The sequence below is a fragment of the Uloborus diversus genome, chromosome 7, assembly GCF_026930045.1.
Source record: "Uloborus diversus isolate 005 chromosome 7, Udiv.v.3.1, whole genome shotgun sequence".
Lineage (NCBI taxonomy): Eukaryota > Metazoa > Arthropoda > Arachnida > Araneae > Uloboridae > Uloborus > Uloborus diversus.
This window is the reverse complement of record NC_072737.1, coordinates 27,820,915-27,844,422: the sequence shown is the minus strand read 5'-3', so window position 1 is coordinate 27,844,422 and position 23,508 is coordinate 27,820,915. Positions and strand designations below refer to the sequence as shown.

Here is a 23,508-nt window from a genome sequence, read left to right as displayed (position 1 = left end):
AATATTAATGAATTGAAAAGACAACTGAAATCGTTTACATTTTATTCATACAGTGTTTGAACACAATGTGGATGGATACTATTGTCAATGGTTTAGGGGGTGGGGTCATGCCCCCCCCCCCCTTTGTGTCCTCCACTGTGTGATTTCTTAAGCAAATAGCTTTTTTCCCCCAATAGATGACTGATGTTCATTGTATGTACTAACAGAAAACTTTACTTATAAATTTATGTTCATAAATTAATTAGAAATTAAATAATGACATACTCAATCAAAACAATGTATATTAAATTTTATTTTTTCTAATCAGTACAAAATGTAAATAAATTAAGTAAATTTAAATCAAAGTTACAAAAATGTTCTAAAATTATCCTAATGGTAAAGTTTCTTTTAAAAGCCACTGTAGTACTTCTGACTTTCCTTGTTCTTCTAAAGCTTTACCAACAACATCTCTGCATGCGGTATGATATTCATTTAGCCATTTTATCTGCAACAAATGTATTTTAGTATCAAAATATACGTATGCATAAATTTAAAAGTCAAAATGTAAAATATTTTTTTGCATACACTTACTTCTGAACTGGTCAACATTGAAGGATTTATTAACTTTGTTTGGAAAGGGAAAAGAGTCAAACTCTCAAAAGTCAAAAAACCTTTGTTTTGAAAGTTGTACTGAAACATAAAAATAAAACTTACATCAATAAATGAACACAATAACAAATTTTTAGAGGAACAAAAAACAATCGTTTGAATTATGATCTTGGTTTTCATAATTGAGGCAGTGAGAAGTAAAGGGATGTAAGTGGACATTTTCAAGTTTTGAGTAAAACGTGTATAAAGATAAGGTCCTAGGTAGGCTTTCATTGATTTTTTTTTTCTAAATCATGCTTTATAGCAGCAACTACCAAGGCCACTAGTACCATTTCTTGCCCCAAGACAGAGGAGGGGTTCACCTACCATTTGTACTGATTATCTCCAAATTCTTAATTTTGCAACTTGCATCCCTTTGCTTCTCACTACCTCCAATTGGTTTAAATATTTTTTTATGCCATGGATTCCCAATTACAATCTCCCCCCCCCCTCCTCTATCAGAAAATTTTAAAATCCTAAATTTAGAGAAAGAAAAAATGTGGTTTTAAAATTGATTAAAAAAAATTCTCCTCTCAGTTAATTCTCAATACCACTTTGCATTATCGCGCTTGAGAACTGAGTGATCAGAAGAAGAGATCAAGGGGAGGTCCTTGATCCCATATTTTTGAACAAATCTGTACCTCAGAGCAACACATAGTCACATAACTACAACATAAGTCACATAATCGTTATTTTAGAGGAGAGAGGAACAACGGTTGTCTAGCACATGCAAAAGATTGGGACGTGCTCTCTTTCAACACTGGTAAATAATTACGAAGGATATCTTTCTTTTAGAATTACGTTCACATGGATCCATGCAAAATAGGATTCTACACAATGCACAAATAAACAGAAAATCATAATTTTTGAACTTACGTCAGTCTGGCTCTGAGGTACAGAAATATAGCAACAAATCAAGCCTAAAGTATTTTGGTATTTTTTTCTCTGCATTTCTATACGAATAACTTTTTTTTTGAGGCATTCTATGCTTTCAGAAAATAGTTGTCAAGTCTGAAATACAGGGTTAGCATAAAAGAATATCCCAGTTAAAAAAATTATTATTTCACTATCAATTATACTTAGCACTATTACTGATACATAAAAATAAAGATAAACTGTGAAAGTTTTTTGTCACTCACAAATGTTCAATATGTGCACCTTTCGTAATGCAACACATCTCTATAACATACATTTTGGAGTGTTTAGCTGTCAATTTTTCGTATTGATACACATATGCAATTTTTCAATTCTTGCAATGTTGTAGGCAATATTGGTGCATAAACAGAGTCTGACAAAACCTCATAAAAAATCACATGAAGTTAAGTTTGGGGATCTGGCTAGCCAACGCATGAATGGTAATCATCATCGTCTGCATGACTAATCCAGCGTTCTAACGTCAGTGACGCAGCAAGGGGGGGGGGAGGTAACAGCCCCTCCCCGAGGTCTTAGTTTTAACCAGGGCTGCGGAGTCGGAAGGAAAATGGCCGACTCCGACCCCAACTCCGACTCCTGGATTTTGAAGCGCCCGACTCCGACTCCGGATGTTTTTGATTTTTTTAATTGTATTTTTTCAACTCCCTCTCTCCCTTCAGGGGAAGGGGGAAAACCTCTAAACAGAGATTGAAATATTGATTCCTTTTCATGAAAATTTCGCATTTTGTTTTTTATTGTAAACCCAAGACGCATACAACGTTAGAAATTCAATTTAAAAAACAAATTTTCCAGCAGTTACGAGTTAAGAAGTGAGATGACTTAAAAATCCCTTTTAAAAAATTTGAAAAGGATTATCTGCAATTTGCCCCCCTTTAATGTTTAACAAATAGATATTGATCAAATCGTGTGCTTTCAATTTTTGAAAGCTGTAACTTGAGAGAAAAAAAGCTTTTTTTCTAAATCAAGTTCTTGAGAGAGGTGGTTTGCCTGGGTGATGGCCATCTGGTAGATGACACCCAAAGTTAATTTCAGAGTTTATAAAAAATATAAATATTTTAATTCTGAAAATTTTTAGCAAATATGTTTTAAAGTACATTTCATCAATAAAATTTCAACGAAAATATTGCTCATATACATCAGGAGCTAATTTTACACAAAATGCGACGGTATACAAATTTGTACGAATAGCTTCTACTATACCTATATTTCTTCTTCGCTAAATTTTTAATTTAAATTTTATTGTCTGCTTTAGAATTAACCTTAATATTAAGATTTTAAGATTAGCTGCAATCATTGAGTGTTGCAATCAAGAAATCATTTACACTTATTTTGTTCTATACTTTTTAGTGAGAACCAAGCTTATAGAAATAGTCTTAATAAAGAAAAAAACATTAGATTATTTTTCATCGGATCTTTTGGATTCGTGCTTTTGCGCCAGAACGTTTTTGAATTTGTCGATCACCCTTAAACGTTTCAACCTTAGCTACGGGCCTCAACTTATTAATTTGTTACGTTTCTTTCGCTATTTTATAACTGAGATCGAACAAAACACTATATTTCTATTTTTATTTGAAAGTGATTACTTGAAAATGTTAGGCAACAAAACCGTTTGCTGACAGTCACTATTAGTTAAGTTAAAAAGCAAGCAAACTAGAGGACGGCTACAGTAAGTTCGGTAAGCATTCAGGCTAGCTGATTGCCATAATGGCAGTTATTTTCTCATTAGTATCTTTTTATACATGTAATTGAACCAATTGGTAGTCAGTTTTTAAAAAATGCAAGGAGAACCAGTGAAAAGGAAAGAAAAAAAGAAACCCGGACTCGGAGTCGGCAAGTTTTCTAACAACTCCGACTCCTTTACCCCAAAATCAGTCCGACTCCGACTCCACAGCCCTGGTTTTAACACTGTTGCCAATCCTTATACAGTAGTTAACACACATGGAAGGACTGTTGTTACCAAAAAACCGTTTCCGGAAGGATTTTCTGGCTGAGCTAGTGCGGAACGTGCACGTTTAAGTAGTACATTCATAGGCGGCGATTGGAGCTTATAAGTGGGGGGGGGGGGGGAAAGGACAACTAAAAGCTATTCCACTTTTAGTGGTAGCAAGAAATGAAAAAAGAAAAAATGTTCAAAATTTTGTCAGGGTTGGTTTTGAGAGCTGAAGGAGTTGGAGGAGGGTATTGAAATAGATAAGTGGAAGCTGATGTAAGTCTAACAACTTCACTCACGTTTTTCTTAAGATTTTGATGAACTTTGTACACAATAACTTTCCCGAAAGAAACACTTAGACATGAGTTAGACTTACTTTACTTACCCCAAAGTATTTTGAGAAGTCGCAAACACTTCAAAAAATTTCACAAAATAAGTATGACTTGTTTAAGTAAAACAGTTGATTTAATTAGTACAATGAATACATAAACTATAAGTTATTGCTTGGGCTAAATAATGTTTAATAAACCCATATACAAAGTAAAACAGAAAATAACATCCTTAAAGTTATTAAGTTCACCATTTTAAAATGATGTTAAGCGTCTGTTCTTTCACCTGGAATAGACTTCAACACAATGACCCAAGGTGATTTCCGTTTTTTCAATTGCCAACATTCCCAAGTGTGACAAACGTTCTTGCTGCATAGAATTTCTCAAGTAGCTTTTTACTCTTTTTAAAACATCTGGAAATACATTTTGGTTGTGGATTCACTCAGATTTAAATTGCTGTACTAACTTTGATATTAATTTATCATCTGTTTCTTCGGTCTCTTTTTGGGAGAATGTTTCAATTTCTGCAAATGAAGAATCCTCATCAATTTTAAATGCTTCATTAACAGCGGCACAGGCTTCTTTCAAAAGGTCACAAGGAGTTATGTTTCTCTTCATTGAAGCAGTAAGCAGTGTTTCCATATGGCACAGTAAAATTAACTTGTTTTTCTCAAACCTTGAGTTTATGTTCTAAGAAAAGGGTAATCTAACAAAGGGTAGTATAATGTTCTTAAGTAAAGTACCTGAGGTTTTAGTCGGGTTGAACATTTCCTCCACCTAATATTTGGGGCACTTCCTGTTTACATTGTATGGTTGGTCCCTCAAAAGTGTGACTTTCACAAAAAGCAAGTGTTTCAGACCAAAGTTTGTTGAATGCATCTTCATTTCGCATATCATCTAGAAATTGTACAATTCTGTGTGCAACATCTACTACTTCATGAACTGATACATTATGCTTTTGGATATATTTAGAGAGAATATTTGTCACTTCAAATACTTACTTCAGGAGATTTAGCCCAAACACAAACTCAAACTTAGTGATGCACAATATTAAACCATGAGTGTCACCACCAATCTTTGGGTCCGTATCTTTATTTATTAAAGTATGCAAATATGTACACTAGGTGTTGTTGAACAGCACATAAGCTTTCATATCTGCTATTGTATCTTGTGTCACTAAGTGATTTGAGTGAAAAACACAATTTTCATCAATAACGCCACAAGCTGAGTTTCTTACTGTTGTAAACACTGCATGACGTTTGGGAGAAGCTTTAATAAAACAATATAGCTGGTGAACTGTACTAAAAACACTGCGTACAGTACAAATGTTTTTAGATGTGTCCACAAGTGCAAGATTAAGAGAATGCATATAGCAATGCTGCACATACATTATATTGGGATTGATTTGCTTCATTCTTGCAGCCAAACCTTTATGGATACCGCTCATGTTTCTTGCTTCATCGTAACATTGAGTAATAATGTTACTGGGATCCAGCCCAAGTTCTTCAAATATACAAAGGAGACATTTACACAAAGTTTCACCATCAGTTGAGTCTGTTTTATAGAAACCTAGAAAGCATTCTTTGATTTCCAGCTCCTCAGTTACATACCTTATTACTAGAGTTAGCTGTTTATGATGTGAAAAGTCTGGAGTTTCATCAACCAATTTGGAATTTTTTTTTCTTTTCTTGGCACTTTCAAGAATGTGTTGTTTCTGATTTCATTGGCCATGATTTCAATCATTTCGTTTTGCACATCATGTGTGATGATAAAATTAAAAAATATCTTCCATTCCACAAAGATTTCTTTTAGCAGCGCATTATCTTCTCATCTCAGCTTTAACAGTTTCACATAATTTCCTCTGTTTTCTGAACTTTCGTTTTCCCTATGCAATCTTATAGCTAACCCTTGCTTTCCTAGGAAAAGCAACGACTGAAACAGAATTTTCAGGTATTCATGATTTTTATTTATTTCATTTTGATGTTGCATTGATATTTGTGACATAACACTTTCTTTGGACTTAAGACCCTCCTGCCAATGTTGAGAAGCATTAAGTTTGGAAGGTGTTCTTTGGTGCGCTTTAAATTGTTGGACAGCTTTTTTCCAGTTTCTCAAACCAACAGAAATAAATACATCTTCATAACGACCTGTGCTTCCAAATAAACCACAGGGAAAGCAAAAAGCTTAGTCTCCAACAATGCTGCATTCAAGCCAGGTATGTTCTGCATACCATGCACTTCTTAACTTTCTTCTTTTCGATTCTGGAAATTTGTCAAAGCAAGGTTGAAAGGGACTGTCTGTAAAAAATGCTGCAACTGCTTGCTTGCCACAAAGTGGATCTCTAGGCTGAACATTGTCAAAATTTCCAGACATGGAGGCAAATGCAACATCTTCGGTACTTGACAAAACAGATGCTTTTGTATTAACATTGCAAGTAGTATCATTATCAGTACCAGGCAAGTAGTTCAATTTTGTTGAGATGCTTGTCTTAATTAAACTCTGCCATTTTGGGAAAAAGTCAACTAGCATTTTCCCAGCAGATTGTGTTCCAGCAGAAGTGTTGCAACCCTACAACACTTTTGTTGATTGTGCTGTTCAAAGAAAAATGCACAAAGTGTAAAATTTTGGTTCCAATATGTCTATAAATAGCTTTAAAAAAAAAAGATAAATAAACCAGCAGATTATGGTACACCTGCTCGGTAAAAATTATGGAAAATTCAAGGAAATATATTTTCTAACAAAAGTTGCTCATAAAGTAAATTTTACTCACAGGTGTATCTTTTTTCTTTACAACTGATAGATTTTCTAATCGAATGCCAAACTGTTCATTTTCATAATATCCAGGTTCTGTAAACATCAATTTAATATTAGAAGATTTGCAATTTTGAAAGTATGATCTACAGTGATGGCCAAATTATTAGACTAAAGAGTTTTTTTTTGTTTTTTGTACACTATTTGTACTAAAATACTATTTATTTTACTGTTAAAGTACAGTACATACTGTACACTGATTATTACGTTATTTTAGAATAATTTAATGTTTGCAGGTGGAAGCATGGTCTGCTTTGTTTATGTTCTTTGTATATCTACTTACCAGGAACATAACCTCAACCAGCTTAAACAGTTCACTAGTTCTTTTTATTAGTGTGTTCTGTTATATTTAAAGTTAACTTTAGGTAATTAGTGAGTACGTGTATGCGAGTATATATAATAGTGAGTATAAACAATTTTTACCTCCTTTTTTAAAAAGTTAAGAAATGGTGTAAACCTTGTGAAAAGTATGCCAAAGACTTAAAATGCACATCAAGAACAAGGGAATGCATACTAAATATTAGATAATTATTTCACTGTTTATTAATGTGTTTATAGTTATGTAATCAATAAAGAATTTGCTTTTAAAACAGTCTTAGTCTAATAATTTGGCCAGCACTGTACAAGAATTTTATAATTTAAATAAATGAAAGGAGCTTACAACAATGGATTGACATTAACAAATCTATATTTTTAAAAAATAAATTTACTGATAAAAAGTGCATATTTAAATGATCATTATAGATGTATTCTAACAATGTTGACACATAATGTAAACTTTTTGAAGAATATAATGGGCCTAAAAATTTGGAATATTATATTTGAGGTCATCTCAGCATAGTATAAAATGAAGTCTCCAAAAACCATCTGTTTGTGTGAACGCGTAAAACTTGAGGACTACCTGGTCAATTTTGCTAAAATTCTGAGTACCTTTCTTTCAGAAAGATTTGAAAGTCTCTTGTAGAAAAGTGCGAAAAAATTCAATGAGACTCTTTTTTTTATTCTAATTTACGCCCAATTTTCACACAAATTCCTGAATGTGGGGGTGAAAAATTACTTGCACATTATATATTGTTGGAAAGGGTAGAATTTTCCACGTTCTATGCAATTTGTTTCAATGCTCTAACTTAATTACAGCAAGAGTTATTCCCGTTTTTAACTCGAATTTTTTTAGGTTTAGCTGAAATTTAGGTACTACTTTCTTCATTACATCTATCAATAAAAAGTGTAGGAATTGTCCCACAGTTTTCTTTTTGACACCATTGGAAAATGCAACATTTTTTACTCCAGATCTATCTCGGAGTGTGGTCGAAAAACTAAGCTTCTATCTCGAAAGAGGAAAAAAAATTACAAGTCTTTTTAAATCAAGTTCAAAAAATCTCATCTCCATTCAAGTTGTCAACCATTTTATTTTCGCGTTTCCACAGTTACGCTTTTTGAATCCATTGTTTCTATCCCATTTTTCTCATTTTAATCTCTTAAACTTATTTTATTTTGTGTTTCCATGGTTATACTTTTTAAATCCATCTTTTTCATTTTGATTTCTTACAAGTATTTTAATATCATTGCTTGAAAGGGAAATTTTGCATGATGTTTTTTTTTTCTTTTACTGGTTGTCTGGTTATTAAACATGTTACTTGACACAATTTTTATTTTTAAGGTAGACCGGGCAAATCATTGAGATTTTCTTGAAGTTATTAGACTTATGGATACAAAAATTAGATAGTTTATGAACACTTTATAGTTGAAAACAAAATTTTAAAAAAGATACGAAAAATATTTTCAGTTATGTATTATTGTATATTTATTTATTTCATTTTAACCAATGATTCCTTCATTCCTGCCATTTCAAGCTTAACCGACTGAAGGGTACCATGGCAGTTATAGGGGAGGGGGGAAAAAAAGAAACTTATTTCTGTATCACAAGTTTGATGACCATAAGTAGTAATATCACAGGAAAGTAAAAAACGAATGCTCACCTATAGACAGAATCATTCCAGGTTGAAGACCTGGATCATCTGCTCGATGGCGAAAGCTGATTCCTATTGGGCCTAGACAAGAAAAAGTTTATACAGTTCCACTTTTAAATATCTCGCAATTTGCATTAATTATGTAGCAATTTACATAAATTAAGCAATTTACATGAATAAGTTGCTATATCATGTAAAAATTAAAAATATAACAAAACTCCAAGGAAGGCCATTTGAATACTTCAACTTCAATGAAACAATTTATAAGAACACATCGGTGTCCACGTAGGGGGTGGGGGTCATGGTGCAAGACTGTACCATTGAAATTTTTAGGAAGCTGGGGTGTTTTGAGGGGTATTTCCCTGTTTTGAGGCTCTAGCTTTAGGGGAGTCGCAATATTAAGGGGGGAGGTGCGCCCTTGCTCTTGGAGGGGGCACCCCCTGAGAAACAATATAAAACATACATTATTCTTCAGTGAAATCCCATTGCAACAAACTTCAAGGGAATGCACATTTTTTTTTTGTTTGTTCTAGTGGAAATTCAATTGGGGCTAAAAATGCATTTTGCTGAAATGGATATTTTGTTGTATTGGCATTCGTTGTAACAGGATTTTACTGTAGGTGAAAATGAAGTGACAGAAACATGAAAGTACTCATAAAAGCAGAAATTTTAGGGACAAAAGTTTTTTTGGACCCTTTTTTGATGAAGTATTTCAATCAGGGCGTAAACAGAAGTTGTGCACCAATTTGCATTATTTCAATAAATGTTTAAAAAAAAGAGAGAGAAGAGATGTAACACCTAAAAGAAACATAGTTTTTTGTTTGCTATCCACAGATGCTAAAATAACACTGATGAAAGGTTTTTTTATTGTACAATTAGTGGCAGCATATCAAAATTTGTGGATAATGTAGTGGTACAAAAACAATAATGTAATAAGTCAATGTCATAAGATCCTACCTTCATGAACATTCAGGTAAGCACCTACTCCATGACCAGTTCCATGCAAGTAATCTAGTCCTGATTCCCAAAGAGATTTGCGAGCAAAAGCATCAAGTGATTCGCCTACAAAAAAGTTACAAAAAGAAAAGTCACGAAACAATTAAATAATACACTTTTTCAAGAAAAAGTAATGTTTCTGTCTTACACAGATTCGTCCAAAAGAGGGCGTACTTCCCTTTTTTCCCCCAACATTATGTTAGTTAAGGGCTAATGTTTGTTATTACAGTTAGCTTGAAGTCTTAAGAGTCATGAACATCGGCAGAACACCATTTATGTTGTAACACAGCTGAATTGTGCACAATGTTTGCGCAGATGTTTTGCAGCAAAACGTCTCCGTTAGGTTGGTTCAAAAAAACGTTTTTTCATCTCGAGTCCAGGACGTCCCCTATTTTTTTAGACTTACTAATAGCATTATGCTGTAAAAGTTTTAGCTAGCTTCTTACTCAAATTTTAAGAGACCCCTTCATTTAACATTAGCCGTAGCATAGAAAATGCCACAAATTTAGAAACATTTAATTTCCCCAGCTGTTTTTACGTAAATAATTATTTTCTTGCAATGTATATGCATATTATTAGTGCGTATTATTACACATAGCATTGCTTTTTCCGTTCAATGTATTTTTTTAACCCCTCTCCCCATACGTTTGAAGTTTGGGGGGGGGGGGGGGTTGAGCATCATCTTTCAGTTGAAATAGGAAGTTAAAATTCTTCCAGTATATTACTATCCACAGGTATAAAAATATTGAGGGGTGTCCTGGTATCCAGGAAAAACATTTTTTTTACATGTATGTTTGAACCACCCTAATATCCATATCCCTGAAACTCCACAAAACATGACACAGAAGAGACACCGTAAGAATATGACACAGAATTCACCAGTGTTACGGCATGGATGGTGTTCTAATCATGTTGATGACTCTTAAGACTTTGAAGAAATTGTGTACTTTAAATTTTGAACAGTACCTGTCATAATGTCAAAAATAATATGCAGATACGGCCAGGGGTGGATACATGGGGAGGGCATTGACTCCCTTTTAACAGTCAACACTCTAATGCATCCACATTGTTCTCAAACAATTGAACCGTTTATTTCAAAAACACGTCAAGCAAACACAGTTTCTAATTTTAAGAAAACATTTATATCAACACATTAAATTATTCAATCGCAATTGCAACACTTTTTACTGAAAGAATATATCTAAATATGTATATATTTCAGTTGAAACTATTGTAATCCTTATGGAATTTTTTTTTAAATAAGGGTAAAAATGTTTTTCTGAACTTTCAGAGCTTCCTGCTAGACTGGTTTTTGAAATAAATAGTTCAATTTATGAATAAAATGTAATGGGGTAATTTTTTTAACACATTAAAATTTTTTTGCAGTAAATATTAGAAATAATACTTTTTTCATTGCTTATGAAATTAACTATTAGTTATACTTTTGCCCAATAAGGTGCATTATTCCTGGCCGACTTGGTGCTTTTCATCGACACCCAAGTAGTTTGAGAAATTTTTTGCACCTAAAACTATTTGTTTATTTATAGAGGCGGAAGGGGGGGGGGTCATTCCTCAGCATGACCCCCCCCCCTCCTAAAATGGTAGTCTGTACCCGCCCCTGGGTACGGCCATATTTGTACAATTCTGTATTGTAGTTCAAGGAACGCAATTTTTTACAAAAACAAAAAGTAGGAAATTATATATCAGGAGAAAAATCTGCACAGACTTAGAGGGCAGATTCCTGTTCTTGTTAAAATGTTGAAAATTCTGCTCATAGTTTTAAGAATCTAAACTAAATGTTAAATGAGTTATTTTTTGCAAAGATACTGTTTTTGAAAATGAAGTAGTTTCTGTAACTATGAAAACACTTGCAATTTTGCAAATTTACCTATTGCATTTGTCACATTATATACAAAAGCACTGGGTGAAAAGATAAACAAATTATTCAAATAATACTAATAACAAAATCATACAAAATACAAACAAGAATTAAAAATTCCAATAAAACTAGATCATTTAACCAGGATACACATGGAAACGAACAGCTGTTTATTGACACTAAAAAATTAAAATATGAATCATGAATCAAATGCGAATAGTGTGCGTTTTAAAATACTGAGAAATTACGCTATCATAAATATTTTTTTCGGACTCCATGTAAGCAAAGGTTTCTCAGAAAATATATGCAATTTCCCTGCATGGTGAAATTCATACTTGGTGTAAAAGCACTAAGTGATGAATTCAATTTTACTTTTTCAGAAATACACTTAGTTTCCACAACATTTGAAGTTTATATCATGCAGAAATGGCCAGAAAGCCAAAATCATAAATACAGACAGGAGAAGACAAACAAGTTGGCTGATAAAGATAACTAGAGTCTTTAATGTAGGAAAGAAGTCTACATGCCTACCTTTTATCAGAGTAGGAAAAACAGCAGATTGAAGAGCAATATGACCCTTCAGCACTAAAGTGTAGCATTCCTAAAAAAATATTCTTTCAAAAAAATTTCATGATCAAATTCTATATCAAAACATTGAAATAAAACAAGGAGTAGTGTTCACGCTCAATTATCCGTAACCTGGGTCCCATTAATGAAACAAATTTGGGTGCTTTGGTGGAAAAAATGAGTCCCTTAAATTTTAAACAGAAAATCTTAGTGTGTAAATGAATAGTACAGAAATATTTATGCTTGGGAAGAAACTCGGATTTTTTTTTATGCAAAACCGAAATACATCATCGCCTCAGAGCAACAGTAGGATACCTTAGTGTTATTCGAGGGATTAGATGTCTTAGTGTTGCTCTAAGACCACAGTATAGTGATTTAAAAAAGCTATGAAATAAACTAAATCGGTTAATTTTGCCCTTATTTTTTGTGATTATCATTGCAAAATCATTTTCAAATAATACACTTGCAAGACTTATGTAGGTATGTGAGAAACTATACAATGATATACTTGTAACACTCAAAATTTACTTTTATATATATGTATATATATATATATATATATATATACTAAAGCTAGGCGATATACCGATATAGCATCATATATCGATATATAACTATAACCACCGTAACAATATTTAGATTTCTATCCGTCCGATATATCGGTTGAAACAGAAATACAGGACATAATTATGGAGAAATTGAAATACTGACTCAATAATACATAACTTTTTATAGTTCTGTATGATGAATGAGGGCTTGAAATTTCAAGAAATTAACTGCATTCTTCTATCAGTTATTTTATTTTTAATTATAATACAAGAGAAAATTAACTACAGGGCCGCCAAAGGCCAAGGTGGACCCATGGTCAGATTGGTCTTCGGATCCCATCCCCCTAAAAAGTTTTCAAGAGCGAGGCCCTTCTAAGGACCGCTCCCCTAGTTTCTGACAAGGCTGATATGGCCTCTCGTGGGGCCTGAAAAGTGAATGCGTGTTGGTTAAAAAAGCATCTTAATGCAACAATTAAAAATTAACCAATGGAGGTATCAACACAGTTCATAATTCCAATTAAACATAAACCATTGATATTACGCTGAATAAAAGGTTTGCGAAATATACTGAACAGAAATGTTTGTATTAAAAAAGAAATGAAAAACGAAAAAAACCTAATGAGATTAAATAAAATACGCCGTCAGCTCAATCATTTCCATCCGAGCTGTCGTTGAATGAAAATAGTAGTTTTATCTTTGATATTATCATAATAAGAGGGAAATTTTTTTATTCCAATCATAACACGGTAATCCAATTTTAAAGCCTTATCGCCGGCAACCCTGATTTGAACTTCTTTCCAGACATTACAGTTAATGCACGGACATAGTGTTTTTTGTGAAAGTTGTACGCATCAACGAAGATGGAATTCAGTTCGATCATGCACGGGCATATGTTCTTTGTGAAAGTTCTACGCATTTTCGGAAGAGTAACAAGCATCAAGTATGATTGAAAAAGCTGAGCTTGTCGATTGATGACATTTATTGGATGGTTTACCTAAGACAGTCGGATGAAGATAAAAAGTAAGTACAATTTTTAAGCATTTTTTTTAAATTTACTAATGTAACATAAATGAACAATATACATAATTCGTGGATTTTAAAAATTATGAAAAATTTCATTGAAATAAAAAAATGTCTTATAATTTATTTAAAAAACGCCAAAAAAAGAAGTTTACTGCATTAAGTTCGATAATATTCAGATTTTTTCAAAATAAATAAATAAATAAAATAAATTTTTTTAATTTTAATTTTTCCCCCGAAAATATTTAAGTTACATATCAAATTGAAGTGCATTTATAGCTGCATTCTTTAAAGATTTATTATTAGTGATTTACTTAATCTTACTCAACTAAAAAGTAAAAAGTCTTAAAGCAAAAGCTATTAAATGACTAAAAACAAACTATTTAAGACATCAATACGAAATATAGTTCAAAGTACATTCAAAGTATTGAGACTGCTCAAACTGAAGCATTTAAACAAAATATTGAATTGAATATTTAAAATTTTTCCGTTGCAAAGCACTTATGTCATGCATTGAGCTATACCATTGAGCACGCCCTCCTCCCCCCCTCCAGGAAAGTTTTGAATTAGAGAAACAATATTATATTTTGAAATGTTTTTTGTTGTTTTTCGATCCTTTGCACCCTCCCTCCCCCCAAGGATATATCGATATATCAAAAATATCGATATTTGACGAGCGATATATCGCGGTATTAAAATTCTGATATCGCCCAGTCCTAATATATACATATATATATATAAGTTGGATTTTACAACAAAATACTAAACAAGTGCCTCTGATTGATCAAGCAGAAAACACTCCCTTAACCTTTATTTTCCTGGATTTTTTTTTCTAGGTGAAAATACCGAACAGCCCCCCCCCCCCCCCCCAATGAATTATCAATCATTGGCAATTAAAGAATTCGAAGAAAAAATGGCAAGCGAATGAACCCCACGCAAAAACGAACCATTCTCACACATGAGTGTGAAAATTGCTCATTTGCAATCTTGAACTAGTATAGTCGACTTTATTTTGACTCTTTCAAAATATCTGTTTTGGCTTTCATGCCATTTTTAAAATCGTGCCATTTTCAAAATGGCAGAATCGATTAATACCTGACTTATGCAAGTCCAAATAAAAATAGCCCATCAGAAAGAGTTGAATTATTAGAAAGAGAACAAGGTTAAAGTGCTTTTGTATAAAGTTCAAGTATTCATAAGCAATTTAACAAGAAATATGTGTGAAGTTCAGAGCTTTTTGCTTAGTGCGATCCTGAAAATGGACACCATTTTTTCTATAAAATCCTTTTATTGGGGATGCAAATTAAAGATGTTTGAGGGTAATTCCGGTTACATGAATGCAAAACAGATATACTTTTACTGTACAGTTGTCTTGTATTAATCCTGAAGATTGCATTGAAACCACTCTTATTTTAGACATTATTGCTGTTTTCTGGAATTTCTCCAAGATAAAAGTTGAGGGAGAGCTTATTCTTAGAATACAGTACAATGGGCTATTTATGAATGTGGAATATTTTGCTCCCTGAGCATTGCCCAGGAGGTCACTGTAAAGTCTTATCACTAAAACTCCACTGACTGGTAGTAGTTTTAACTGTTTGAATAGCTGATAAAGATATAGGGTCATTTTAATTCCTTTCTGTTGATTTTCCTGGTCATTGAAGCTTAAAAGCAATTACTAAATAGATCTTCAGCATTTCCCCATTTTTTTTTTCTCTCTGTTTCTTATCTTTTTCTGGGTCTCCAGGACTCGAATTTTTGGGGAAGTTGTGTCCCTTTCCCGCGAATTTGCATAAAAACCCGCTATAGGACCTAAACTCTATCAATTTTAAATATGAGATAATTTTTTTGAAAATGGAGTCCCTTTTACATTTTTTATGAATTTTTGAAAACACGTTTTGTTTTTCCAAAGTTTTATTTTTTTTAAACTCATTTTGCAAAAAGTATAAAATCTGTTTCTCCATCTCTAGGTATATTAAAATCGAAAAAATCATTGTCTTCAGAAAAGCAAGTTTTAAAAACACGCAATAAATTGTTTTCAAATTTTTTAACAAGATGTAAGTTCTATGCGTCAACAAAAGACATCTTTTTAACTCTTTCTTCCCCCTTTTGCTGATATCCTCGTGATGTAACTGTATTTCCCTTTAGAAAGAATTTTTTTTACTGCATTTATTTATTTTTGTTTGGTTTGAGGCTTTATCAGTAACCAAGGGGACAATTTTTTTTTCTTTTGTTTACACTTTCTGAAGGATCTAATGTTTGTTTTTTCCATGTTTCTTCCCATGCATTTGGAGGAATGAAATCATTATCACTACAATACTACAAAAAAGAGGGATTTTTTTAACAGCAAATTGAGTTACTTAAGAAAAAAAATCCCTGTTTTTTAAAGATTATTTATATAGAGGGACAGTTGATAAATATAGAAAGATTTTGATAAACACAATGGGGGAGGAGGGTTGCATTGTATAAAATGTTTTGAAGTTAATATTTATGTAGATACATATAGATTGAAAAATTTAGAGGCATACATAGATGTAGATAAGTATAGAGATATAAATAGATAGATATAGAGATATAGACACTGATAAAATATTTTTTTCACTGCGGCTAAATTTATTCAAGCAGCTGCCATTGGTTCTATACATAAAAACTTGGATGGCAAAAGAAGCGAATTCCTCATCTAGCAGCTGACAGCTAATCTATAATATACTAATATCTACAAACCATTTCAAATGATGATGGAGCTCCAAAATGCCAAGTTCTTGTTACATCAGTTGTACCATCCCTGAAAAAAAATAAATAAAATAATAAATTTAATTAAAAGCAATGGTTTGATTCAAAATAAAATAATAAAATTAATCATGACAGGGTGAAATTTAGGAAGTTCAATTCCCTTAACATCTGAAATACAAAAAAGTTTTATATTCTATGAATTTGAGTAATACTTAATGCTGTTAAAATTGGTTTCACTTATTTATTGTATAAGTTAAAACTCTTATGTGAACACAACAAAACTTTGCTGCAAGCTCATTAAATTATATACATGTTTATAATAACATTCAGTTCACTTTTAATCCGTAAGGACATCCAGAGCAAGATATAACCACCAAAAATATTTTTAATTAATTGAGATAACAGAGATTCTTTACCAGCTAAGCAACTGGCTGTAGCAACACTTGCTAATGGGCATTAAAGGTTCACATCAGCAAATAATATCTTGCATTAATGCTGCCTTAGCGAGGTTATGCAACTCTATTTACATTGCCAGGGGACCGCTACAACGTTCATTGTAAAGTTTACGCAGCATAGTATCAAGGAAGACTGCTTTTAAAATATTGCATGCACTTTGTCATTACAGTAATACATTGATAAGGCAGTGCTTTATTAGTGTTGAAGCAAGCTATTTTATTATATATTTGTGTTATTTTCACTTCAAACTCACAAATTAAATTTTTCTTTAATTATTTCTGTCTCTTTTTAAGATTAATTTTCTAGCTTAGGAATATTTTCAAGGTTGACATCTGCTCAGAATAATAGTATAGAAATATTTGTCTGCTGTATTCTCTATTTAACATTCTAAAAAAATTTCTCCTTAATTTTAGATTAAACTTTTTACGTCTTAAAAAGACTTCTTTAATTTTAGCTTGCAGACTTTTTTGATAGGTCATATTTATAGATAGAGCATTTACTTTGAAATTGATTTGCTTATTACAAGTCACCTTGATGTAGAATGGTACAATATTTGATATATTCGTTCCTATTCCAAATTATGCTTTAGTATCCCAAAGATAAAAAATACTTAAGCGGAAAAGCAGAGAACATTTCTAGAGCAGATTGAATAGGAATGTAATATTTTATTTATTTATTTATCAAATTACGCTTACAGAATTATGAAGACATGAACTGCTCAGTCAAGAATTAAGGCAGACATTTTTATTGCACATTAAAAAAATAAAGATAACAAACAAAAGATTTAAGTCCATTTCAGAGTGGATATTAGCTTTAAAAATAGTGTCTGGACAGAAAATTAATTTATCTAAAATAATAACATAAATGTCAATGCTTAAAATTAATCTTACTCGAGAGCCTAAAGTAAGATAAGAAAATCTTTACAGCATATCCCTCGTAGTCAGTCACTTGTAGGAACAAAAAACTTAATTTTTGGCCACCATTCATGAATTGTTATAAAAACAATATTCCATACTACTTTTTATTGTTAAACAACCAACTTATAAAATGAGACAAGCCTAAACTGCATACATACACGTGTTTTGGCTTGAAAGTATAGACTGCGGAAGGAGCAAGATATAAAATGAACTTCCTTCCTATTCAAGTGCATGGGCCACTATCACTTGGGTTACAGCAGGATTCATAAGTGAATATTTATGTAAATTTAAACCACTATTAAAATGTTCATACTGATGCAGTCAATATATTATCAAGCTCTTTCAATGTTCTTCCAATAATTTTGCAAATCAGGCATTTCACTAAGTGATGAATAAAGAGATATTTTGGAGAAACTATATTAGTTGAAGAGGTTGAAAATTAATAATAATTTCAAAAACAAATAATGAGTAAAGAGCACTTTTAGCTCATTTGAATGGGGTCTAATGGGGAGGTGCACAAGAAGATGTTGTACAGATTCTACATAGGCCATTCTATAAAAAGCATAGAAAGCTAACACTTTGTCTTGCACACGACAGCTCCTATATTTCAACAAAAATAATTTAAAAGGGTAATGAACAAAATTTTGCTGCTTAAGAAATTATAAACGTATGTGTGCTTTCATAACTCTTCATTTTACTCTTTAAAATTGCTACTTTTTAATGAAATATATGAGCTGTCACGTGAGACACAACATAGTGGCTATTTCGTGGGATGATACTAGTATTAAATTTAAACTGCTACAGCTGAAGCACTATGAAGCACACAACTTTTACATTGACAAAAGATTTCCTTCTGTATCCCAAAACAGGTGTCAATATTTTAAGTAAACATTAATTATGGTGATTTTCTCAATTACTACCTGTTAAAAAACTAGACTAGGATAAAATATTACCTGTACTGACCTCCAGAATCACAAAGGTACAATTCTTCAGTAGATAAATTTCTATTTGTTTCTGGAGCTGGGCAATAATGAATGATAGCACCATTTGGGCCAGAAGCAGAGATAGTTGAAAAACTGGGTCCAACAAAATCAGTCTGGGACCTAAAAGTTTCACAAAAGCAAGTTTTAATCTTTATTTATTAAGTAAGATTAGATTGTAACAAAGCACTTTAATGACATTGATATTTATAATAGAAAGAATGAGTTTATAAATTCTAGTTAGTACTTATAACATATTCTTAAAACAAAGAGGGGGGGCTTTTGGCCTTTGTCACTCTTTCAGTATTGTATGAATGTGAGTATCATAGCTTACTGACTGTATTCCCCCCAACTTACTAGTTTACATCTCCCTCTTTTTTTAAAAGACTACAACACATGAACTAGTTAATTTTAGTAAGGTTTGAGGGAAAAGAATGCAGACTTGCTTGCTAAGTTACTATTATTATTTATTAAAATAGAGGCCTTTTCCACCTGCTAGCTGACGCTCACCAACCCCCATAGCCAAGATTACCAAGAAGTCCTATGTGTGCAAAGTGAGATCAATAAGCAATCTTCTAGGTTGTTCAAAGAAAGAGAAAAAAAGCGCTTTAAGCATAGACCATTTTTATTGTTGATATCTATATCATGCAAAATTTAAATACTTTAACTGTTAATAATTTTGTTATATTAGTTTCTATTACCTCATAAATGTTTTGATGGATTAATGATCAATTAGCAAATGAACCATTCTTTTAACACTTACTTTCTTAACTCATCAAGTTTTTCAGCAGCAGTTATCTCAGTGATATTTCCATCTGGAACTTGATGAGACAGCCAGTAAAAAAATTCACATAAAGCTACAGCATCTTTTATCTGTCATACAAAAGATATTATTTTCAGAAGCCTCTAGATTGATTAATAAAAAAAACTACCTTGTACAAAAATTTATAAGAACATTTTTTTTTTGAAAATGATTTCTTTAGGGTGTGCTGCTTCACTTTTCTAACTCTAATTTGGTGTGAAGTCCGACTTCCACAGTACACACACGCTATAAGAAGTCGTTTATAGGGTAGGCAACCATTCACAGCGCAACAACACATTTACACAAAGAAAGGGTAAGGACAGAAGAAAGAAAGTACATCCATGCCTGAGCTGGGATTTGAACCCAGAACCTCCTCTTCCGCAGTCAAACTACTCTGATCACTAGAAAAGATGGCTGGCTATCAATATTAGTAATTAAAAAAAAAAAATGTTTGAAACACAAAAAATATCTATTTTAAGTAATTTTCTACTTAAAAGTAATGCATCACCATAATAGCATATGTAAACTCTTAGTTAAATAAATTGTACAAGATTCATTACTAAATATTGCCTGTGATTCTGCATGTAATATTTTTTTGTTAGCCTTACTTATTTTTAATTAATTATTTTTTCTAAATAAATTTTCTGATCTAAATTTTGTAATCATTCATACCATGTAACCTTGAATTAGTATCAGGAGGGTCTTAGGGTTCACCCCCCCCCCCTCCGAAAAAGTTCGGTTTGACATTTAAATGTTCGTTTATATTTAAAAATTTCCAAAAAATATTGTTTCAAAACTCAAATGTTTTTCATATGTTTATTAATTGCATAAAACGCTTTTATAATAGATAACACCACGACTTGAACATTAGCACAAATAGCGCAAAGCTCCGCATGAAAGTTTTTAAACCCTCCCCCAAATTATTTTCTGGTTACGGCCCTGAAATAATTAGTCTTATATGATCTTTTTCAACATCACTTTCCTTTTCTACCCAATTCATTCTCTGCCCCTCTTCTCCCTTGAATACATTTTGATTGGGAAATGTGGTGTTTAAATTTTCTTCCATCTGACCGCCGTAATTGTCTTTGTTTTTCAGGTCATCATTTGTTGTTTTCCCCTTCAAAACTGATAAATGGGGGTATATTCCTTTTTTTCCTCTTAAATTTTTTAAAAAATAAATTTACACACATTTAATTTGTGGGCAATAACATTTTAGCAGTTAAGAGTTCATTTTGTGTTTGTTCTTTTTATAATCTTTTTGATTCATCTTTCCTTTTCATTGGGAAGCAGTTGCTAATTTTTTCCAAGGAGACTTCCTTCCTCCTTGGCAAGACTGGTTGGAATGAAAAAAAATGATTGGTTTAGAAAAAAATAGGAACAAAAGTTTAAAAAATTCACAAAAAAGTAGGAATTAAAAACCAATGAAGAAACACACACAATGTAATAAAACAAGAAACATATTAGTCTTTCAGAAATATTAAAGTTACAAAATTAATAATGTAACTCTAATATAACTAAAAAAAACCTTTTGTACCAGTTAAACACAGTATGAGCACAAACATCGATGCAGGGGTTTACGGCCCTTTCAACATATCATATCATAATATATATGAATATGTATGATCATAATATATATGAATATATCATATCATAATATATATGAATATATCATATCATAATATATATGAAAATATCATAAATCTGCACTTTCTGGCCTTCAATTCCAAAACTTTTCTGAGAAAGATCCAAACTTATTTGTGCTTAAATACAACACCTAGGCTCCCCATCCATATTTGTGTGCTCATATTTTAATAAGGACTCTCCCCAAAATCAGAAACTGGGTCCGTCCTTGCCAGCAATGACTAACTTTTATTATCTTCCTGTTAAATTCCATATTAAAAAAAGAAATTTGTAGTGGTTAATTTTTTTTTCACCTTATCAGTTATTTCATTCTTAAAAACAAAAATCCTACGATTGCAGTCGGCAACATTTTATGTTGAAATGGAAAACATACTTAAGAATCAACTTACATGAGCATTACGAGCACCTTCTATTTCTTGTTGATTTTTAATTGCTTTTTTCACAGCAACAGGACTACATTTCAAAAGAAGTCGTTCCTACAAAAATACCAAAACCATTACATAAATTATGAAAAGAAACTTTTATGTAGTTGCATATATGCATGCATGGAACTGTCTGATACTGTATACTTTCCAACACTTAGCATCAGTACTGAAACTAATTCATGTTATCAGTATTAAGACAGTATTGGGAAAACTGCATATTGATACCATAAGTATGAGATAAGTAAGACATTGAATGAAAATCACAATAATTTGTCAAGTTTACAGTATAAATTCGACAAAATCATCTAACAATTTACAACAAAAAACCTAAATATATACATAAATTCATATCCTGCCATAACAACCATCAACATCATAAAGAAATATATTTAAAACATTCATTTTTTTTATTTTTAAATGCAAAAGCATGTAAGCGACATGGGACAAAGTGAAATGGTGAAATATTTACTTTGCTTTTAGCTCCACCTATCTGGTATTATTTTATTTATGTAGTACCATATGTAGTCTATTCCAGTTAGGAAACAAATACTGCTGAAGAAAAAAGCATTTGGTAATATAGGCAATTTAAAAAACGGTACTCATATTGTAATATTTTGCTATAAGTCAAAAATTATTTTTGATTCTATAAAATGATAAAGTTCTTGTTATTAATATTTTAAATATTAATTGAGGCCTCCTAATATTCAATGCAGTAATAATTTAGTTAACACTAAGCTTATTTGTATCTTAAATAAATTGTACAATTAGTCAAGTACATGCCGGGCAAAGTGAAGTCGTTTGTTTCATTTACTCACTCAATCATTTAATATAAATCACTTCCGTTTTCATCTATTAATTGATTCATTTACACTCCGTCACTTAGTAATTCACTTATTTATTCATTCATTCACTTTTCTTATTCATTCATTCTTTTACTCGCTCATTTATTTTTTCATATATTAATTTATTCATTTGATTATTCTTTTATTGTTTCATTATCTTTTAATTTATTCATTGAACCTTTTATTTATTGATTCTTTTGATCAAAAATATGTTTATATTCGAATAGAAAATATTTTATTAGAAAAATATTGTATTTTTCACTTTGCTCCATAAAGGGAAAAAAAGTGGAATTTTTCCACTTTTTTTTTTTTTTGAAGACTCAAATTAACTGCCAAAAATAAAAAATACTCTTTCAACGCAATTTTTATTATAAAATACGATGTTCTTTGTTTGTGTACTGTAATTTTCAAAGCCAATTTCTGATTCGTTCATTTTGAAAAAACTCGGTCATCTTTACCATTTTACTTTGCCTCCCATTCCCCTACTTGAACTTTATTGCAAACTGTAATTTTTCTTGAGACATTGTAGTATAGCTCATGAGGCAACCTTAATTGCTTGAGAATCTGCATAACTTGACAAGAAAGCAAAGAGTAAAAGTTACATAATAGAATTTTATAGACTGTTATACAGCACAACTAGTACAGCCAGTTTCTTTTTTTTTTGGTGGTGGGGGGGGAGGGAGGAGCCGTGGAAATCCGCACCTGTACATAAAATACCATATTAGTACTGTAACATGTGTAAAAAAACTCCCAAAAGCCCTCCCCTCCTCGTTGCAACCATGAGAAACATAATTTAGATTCTGTAAGCCTTTGATTTTACTTTTTAACCCTTTGAGGAGAAACAAACATTTACATAATACCAAACGGGGAAAAAAAAAAAAAAAAAAAAAAGTCTTCTGGAGACTTTTAAATCAGTTTATAAACTGAAGCACTTTCGACTTATTAAGCTTTAAAAGAGCGCTAAAGAAACATATATATATATATATATATATATATATATATAATATATATATATATATATATAGTGGAACTTCTATAATTTGACACCCCAAGGGACACATGAAAACATGGCAAGTTAAGAAGGAGTCCAATCACCAAGGTTTCA

General features: G+C 31.7%; 1 protein-coding gene across 1 annotated transcript in view; it reads right to left on the bottom strand.

Annotated features, from left to right (window-relative positions):
* Nucleotides 1-287: 287 nt before the first annotated feature.
* The window catches only part of LOC129227067 (xaa-Pro aminopeptidase 1-like), a 45,467-nt gene continuing 22,246 nt past the window's right edge, over nt 288-23,508 (bottom strand). The window contains exons 11-20 of the mRNA XM_054861711.1: nt 21,526-21,612; nt 19,457-19,566; nt 18,667-18,816; nt 16,332-16,392; nt 12,007-12,076; nt 9,558-9,662; nt 8,610-8,681; nt 6,590-6,666; nt 571-669; nt 288-484 (exon numbers count right to left, since the gene is read on the bottom strand). Coding sequence (XP_054717686.1) covers nt 365-484; nt 571-669; nt 6,590-6,666; nt 8,610-8,681; nt 9,558-9,662; nt 12,007-12,076; nt 16,332-16,392; nt 18,667-18,816; nt 19,457-19,566; nt 21,526-21,612 — 951 coding nt within the window. The 3' untranslated portion in view covers nt 288-364. The remainder of the gene's footprint in view (nt 485-570; nt 670-6,589; nt 6,667-8,609; nt 8,682-9,557; nt 9,663-12,006; nt 12,077-16,331; nt 16,393-18,666; nt 18,817-19,456; nt 19,567-21,525; nt 21,613-23,508) is intronic.